Here is a 6,207-nt window from a genome sequence, read left to right as displayed (position 1 = left end):
AAATTTTAAATGTAAATTTATTCTTCCCCCCCCGGCCCCCGACACAGTGTCAGATAGACGATGTGGCCCTCCTACCAAAAACTTTGGACACCCCTGCTCTAGACCAGACCACCTGCCCTATGCGCATCCTATGCGCATCTACTCAGAAATGTCCCACTGTATTCAGTGGAGCTTACTCCCAGAGAAGTGTGCATAGGATTGCAAACCTGAATGTCTTGTTCTCTTTATTATTACTTATAAATAATAAAATATTATTTCTTTCTAGATCTCCTTTTTTAAAAGTCTGGAAAACCTAGGTGGGTCCCGAAAGAGTGTTCTTTTAAAATGTGGGTCTCAGCGCTAAAAAGTTTGGGAACCACTGTACAAGATCTATGTCCAAGCCTTGGAAGGAATCTTCCAGAATGGGGTGTGATGACACATGGGAAAGCAGACTGGGCTGGACGAAGTGCCCAGAGAAAAGGAGACATAAGTGCCTGGCATTCAAAGCCTAGGGTACCCCCTTCCAACACCAGCATCCTCATCCTCTCCCCCACACTTCCTCCTCTTTTAATGACAAAGGACTCTGAGAAGAAACCAGCAATCTTCCTTGGGAGCTGAAGATGGTGGAGGTGGCTGCAGGATCGAGGTGAGGGTGAGGGTTTGGGGGCAGAACAAGCAGCTTTCAGCTCTGAAAATAAAATCACGAATTTGTTTGTGGGAGGACAAGGAGAATAGGAAGAGAAAAACGGATTGGGGGGGGGAGAAGTGCTGTGTAGGGGCTGTTTAGGATCAGAGGGGCAGAGTTGGGGAAATGGATCTCCAGGAGTTGTGAGCCGGATCTCCAGTTTTGAGCCCTGTGGATGCTGCCCCTGGATCTTGGAGGCTGTTTGCTTTTCAGATGGATTCTGGAGCAAAAAAAAGGAGACCCCACCTCCAGGATGGGCTGCTGGGGGCGGGGGGGGCGAGTAGGGGGGTTGAAGAGGGGTCTGATGGCTGGAAACGTATTGACTTGATGAATATTGCATGTTCTTTCGTAGGGGGGGGGAGAGGAGGCGAGGTCCACACCCACACCCAAGAAAGAGAAGGTGGGACAGGCGAGGCGCGTCCCCGGGCGCCTCGGGAGCGCGCCTGATCTCTCTCTCTCATCTCCCAGTGACAGATGATGATGGTTTTTTAAAGTGGGTTGGAATCAAGGGGGGGGGGGAGGAGAAGGGAAGGGGAGACCAGCTCCGGGCGTCGCCTCTGCCGCACATCGAGGGCTAGGGAGGCTCCCCAGCGCTGGCTCCTCTTCCGATGGGGGCGATCAAGCCGGAGTAGCACCTGAGAGAGACGCACCGCCACCTCCATGGAGTCCCCACCTCGACGCCTGGAGTTCCGCAGGTCCTGCCCAGCTGGAGGGTCCCTCCTGGTGATGCTGCCCCTCTAAAGGCGCCTTCCGGAGCCCAAGATGAGACGGTAAGCGGGCTGCGCCGGGCTGCCCTTCGGCTCCGAGCATTCACGGAGGAAGGGATGTTGGTACCCAGGGCGGTGAGGGTCCAGGCTGGGCAAGGAGGAGAGACAGCCTCTGGGAAGGCGCCCTCGAGGTGCAGCTGGGGGTCCGGGCAGCGGGGAGTCGTACTATTCCGAGCAGGTCTACACAGAAGTAGGTCCCATGTTGGTCAATGGGGCTTACTCCCAGGCGGTGTGCATGGGTTCGCAGCCCAAATCTCCTTCCCAGGTCCAGCTCACACCTTGGAAATCAACAGGGTGTCTTAAGGAGCGAAGGCAAAGATGGGAACGGCAGAGTCAGGCTGAGCTGGGGGGGGGGGGTGTGTGTACAGGCGTGTCAACCCAAAAGGAGAGAGGAGAGGCGCCCTGGACAGCCCCAAATGGACCAGCATGCCTGTGGGGTGTGGGCAGTCCACAGATTCCTGGCGGGTGGATCCCAAAGGGTCAAACTGAGAAGGGGGGACGTTGGAGTCTGCCATCGGGGTAGATCAGTAAGATCAGAGGGAGGGGAGGAGGGAGCAGGAAGACGGGAGCTGGGGGGGGCGCAGAGAAAGGGCATCGCGTCCCCTCCAGGAAAAGCTCTCCAGGGTGGGTGGCAAGTTTGGCAGCCCGAGGCAGGGACCAGGAAGAGGTGGCCAAGAAACTGCAGTGATTGGGGGGGGGGGGGGAGAGAGAGAGAGAGAGAGAGAGTGGAGGGGAAGAGAGTTGGGGAAGAGAGAGAGAGTTGGGGGGAGAGATCTTGTCAGTTTTCCATCGAGATGGAAAATCTCGATGGATGGATGGAGGGACGAGGGGGGACAAAAAGAAAGGAAGGAAGGAGGGTTGGAGGGAAAGGAGGGTTGGAGGGAGGAAGGCAGGCAGGTCACTCCCCCCCCCCGGGTCTGTTCCCCCTGGAGTCCCACCCTGACTTGCTCTCTGAATTTTTCTGCTCAGCCTCGAGATGATGTTTGGGATGGAGCAGAAGGAGGGAGGACAGGCGCGTGCAGGGAAGGAACTGGGAAGGGACAGGCGAGGTCGGGGCTCCGGGCTGCTCCGCAGCTGGGGGGGTCCCCCATGGCCCGCCCCCTAGGGCTGCTGCGGACTCCCCTTTCTGCTGGGAACAGGGGGCTGGTCTCGGGAGGGAAGGGCGAGAGCCGGGCCAGGCTGGCGGAGGTCTGACGGGGCTGTGCTTGTCCCCTCTCCCGGCAGGGCGGCGATGCTCCCGTGGGTGTGGCTGGCGGCGGCCGCCCTCTGCCTGCGCCCGACGCGGGGCTGCCCGGAGCCCTGCGCCTGCGTGGACAAGTACGCCCAGCAGTTCGCCGACTGCGCCTACAAGGAGCTGGAGGCGGTGCCGGCGGGGCTGCCCTCCAACGTGACCACCCTGAGCCTGTCGGCCAACAAGATCGCGGCCCTGCGCAGGGGCTCCTTCGTGGAGGTGACGCAGGTGACCTCGCTGTGGCTGGCCCACAACCGGATCGGGCCCATCGAGGAAGGCACCTTCGCCATCCTGGTGCAGCTGAAGAACCTGGACGTCAGCCACAACCAGATCGAGGACTTCCCCTGGGGGGACCTGGCCAACCTCAGCGCCCTGCAGCTGCTCAAGATGAACCACAACCGCATGGCCCACCTGCCCGGCCAGGCTTTCCACACCCTGCGGGACCTGAGGTCTCTCCGCATCAACAACAACCGCTTCTCCGCCCTGGCCGAGGGCACCTTCGACGCCCTCAGCTCCCTCTCCCACCTGCAGATCTACAACAACCCCTTCAACTGCACCTGCCAGCTCATGTGGTTGAAGAACTGGACCGAGAACACCTTGATCTCCATCCCGGAGAAGGACTCCATCAGCTGCGCCTCCCCAGAGCCCTGGAAGGACCTCCCCTTGGGCCAGATCCCCTACCTGCAGTGCACGCCCCCCACCGTGTGGCTCACCTACCACCCCAACCTGGACCGCACCCAGCTCTACTACGGCTTCACCCTGGCCCTGCACTGCCACGCCTCGGGGCTTCCCCAGCCCAAGGTCACCTGGAGAGTCCAGACCTCCAGCCAGACCCTGGAGATCAAAGACCTGCTGGGGCTGGTGGACACGGGAGGCAATGACCTGCCCTCCGAGAGGTCCCCAGCAGGCCAGGAGAGGTTCCGCGCCTTCCCCAACGGCACCCTGCTGATCCCCCACCTGAGCAAGAAGGAGGAAGGCACCTACACCTGTGTGGCCACCAACCAGGTGGGCAGGAATCAGACCTCGGTCCACGTGGCCGTGGCCGACTCTCCCAAGGACCCCACCGGCCCCCTGGGGGACCCCAAAGCCCAGCCTGGAGAGAGGAAGCCGGAGGGCAAGGCTTCTAAGAACAGTGTCATGAAGCCTGAGGAAGGGGCCAAGGTCAGAGCCACCCCTCGGAGTTACTACCCCCCGGGTCCCAGGAATGCCAGCGGTGGGGAGGGCGCACCTGTCCAGCCCCCCAACTTCCAGAAGAAGTGCGGCTCCAGCGAGCCCAGCCAGTACGTCTCCAACCACGCCTTCAACCAGAGCTCCGAGCTGAAGCCCCACAGCTTCGACCTGGGCATCATCGCGCTGGACGTCTCGGAGAGGGAGGCCAAGGTGCAGATCACCCCCTTCTACACCCGGCCGGAGAAGCTCCACCTGCGGAGGCTCTACCTGTGCGAGGAGAGCCGCCAGGGCCACTCCCTGGTGCAGTGGTCCCAGATCGAGGAAGGGGTGAACGCCTACTGGTTCCAGGGCCTGAGCCCCGGCACCAACTACTCCGTCTGCATGACCTACGTGGGGGAGGACTGCCAGGTGCAGGTGGTCTTCACCACCAAGAAGGAGATCCCCTCCCTCATCATCATCGTGGTGGTGAGCATCTTCCTCCTGGGCTTGGCCACCCTCCCTTTGCTGGGGGCCACCTGTTGCCACCTGCTCTCCAAGTACCAGGGCAAGACCTACAGGCTCATCATGAAGACCCAGAATCCGGATCAGATGGAGAAGCACATGGCCGCCGACTTCGACCCCAGGGCTTCCTACCTGGAGTCGGAGAAGAATTACGAGGTGGAGGAAGGGGAGGTGGAGGAGGAAGGGGAAGCAGGGGAAGGGGAGGAGAGGGGGGTGGCCGCTGGAGGAGGGCAGCTCCAGAGGGACGAGAGCATGATGGCCGGCTCCATGGCCGAGTCTCAATCCAAAGCCAACCAGGAGGAGTTCGAAGTGGGCTCTGAGTACAGCGACCGGCTTCCTCTGGGTGCCGAAGCGGTGACCATCTCCCAAGAGATCAACGGCAACTACAAGCAGCCTCCTCGTTGAGCCACCCTGGGGCACACCCGGAGCTGCTCCGGGGCTCACGCTTTGCAGAATGGAAGACCAACCAGAGCAGCAGCAGCAAGAGCAGGCAATTCTTCTAGGTGGGGCCCGGGCATCGCTGGCTGGTCAGCTACAGCTTTCTATAAGAGGCGATCGCAGCAATGGGGAAGGGACGTCTCCCGAGGGATCCCAGCCAAAGCTGGATTTGTTAGGGGTTATTTTGTGTTTTTTTTTGCGGGGGGGGGGGCAAAGAATGGATCGAGGAGTGATAGAGCTTGGGGAGATAGATGAACCTTCCCAAACGTCTTGAATCTGACCAAACGAACCCCCTCTGCTGCCCACGCTCAATGTGCACTCCCTCCTCCCCTTCCCCCTCTTTGAATGGAATTAATTTATTTCCTCCAATTAAGATGCGAGAGATCGACTATAAAACACTGACAAGAGAGAGAGAAAAAAGAGCAGAACAAAAGCACCATTCCCTTCCCCCCCCCCTTAAAAAAGATGCCTTACAATAGTTGCAATCCTATCCACACTTTCCTGGGAGTAAGCCCCATTGGCTATAATGGGAGTTACTACTGAGTAGACCTGCATAGGATTGGGTCCAGTGTCTCCAACCTGTGGGGCCGAAAGAACCCCCTTGATCTTGCATGGAGGGTATGTCAGTTTCATCGGGGGCAGGGCATGTCAGTTTCATTTCAGGAGATTCGAGCTGTTGGACAGCTCCCGGTTCTTTCCCCGTCCATGTGAATTAGACTCTGCCTTTCCACCCCACGCCGGTGGGGGGGTGGGGGAGAGCTAATGTGAGAGGAGGTAACTGAAGTCAGGCTCGATCCCAGGCACTGCCCCACACTTGATTTGCCCCAGGTTCCCCTGCACCCTATCCAGTGTTCATGGAGCCGTGCTGTGTAGACATTGAGATGCGTGTATGTTAAGTGTTTTGACTTTGGCCCTATGTGGATGCGTTCCATTGAGTGTAACAGGCGGGGAGGCTTGAGAGAGAGAGAGAGAGTCCAGCTTGGTTGTCCTTCCCCCCCCCTCCCTCTCCAGCCCTTCTCGGAGGCATGTCACTCACCAAGATCAGTATTTCCTAAATGTTTACCGAGTAGAGTAGTTTGCTTAGAGAAAACGTACGTGCCCCCCACCCCCTGATGTGATTCTGTGCTGTTCCAAGGCAAAATAATAACCTTCGAAGGCTTAAGGTGAGTTTTGGTGTTGAGGTTTAAATATCTTTGGGCACCTGTGATTCTTTTTGGGAATGATCATTATGATTTATGGGGGTGTTTTTTGTTTTTTTTGCCTCTACTAATGACAAGAAAATATGCAACAACCACCACAAATCTTCAGCACAATCTTCTCCAGGGCGGGGACAAACACACAAATAAACAAAAAAACCACAACAGAGAACCAATGCTTGAGACCGATTCTCAAAGGCAGCCTTTCAAACAAAAACAAACCAGTCCGAACAGGGACCA

The 6,207-nt window shown here is 58.2% G+C and overlaps 1 protein-coding gene across 1 annotated transcript; it reads left to right on the top strand.

Moving 5' to 3' along the window:
* Nucleotides 1-2,662: 2,662 nt before the first annotated feature.
* Nucleotides 2,663-4,738, top strand: LOC136659125 (immunoglobulin superfamily containing leucine-rich repeat protein 2-like). Its single transcript, XM_066636209.1, has one exon. It carries the CDS (start codon nt 2,663-2,665, stop codon nt 4,736-4,738), a length of 2,076 nt encoding a protein of 691 aa, XP_066492306.1.
* Nucleotides 4,739-6,207: the final 1,469 nt, after the last annotated feature.

This window comes from Tiliqua scincoides, chromosome 8, assembly GCF_035046505.1.
Source record: "Tiliqua scincoides isolate rTilSci1 chromosome 8, rTilSci1.hap2, whole genome shotgun sequence".
Lineage (NCBI taxonomy): Eukaryota > Metazoa > Chordata > Lepidosauria > Squamata > Scincidae > Tiliqua > Tiliqua scincoides.
Note: the sequence above shows the minus strand (reverse complement) of the source record. Positions and strands in the feature narration are given on the sequence as shown.

Coding starts and splice junctions, on each gene's coding strand:
- LOC136659125 (XM_066636209.1), top strand. CDS start 2,663: ATGCTCCCGTGGGTGTGGCTGGCGGCGGCCGCCCTCTGCCTGCGCCCG.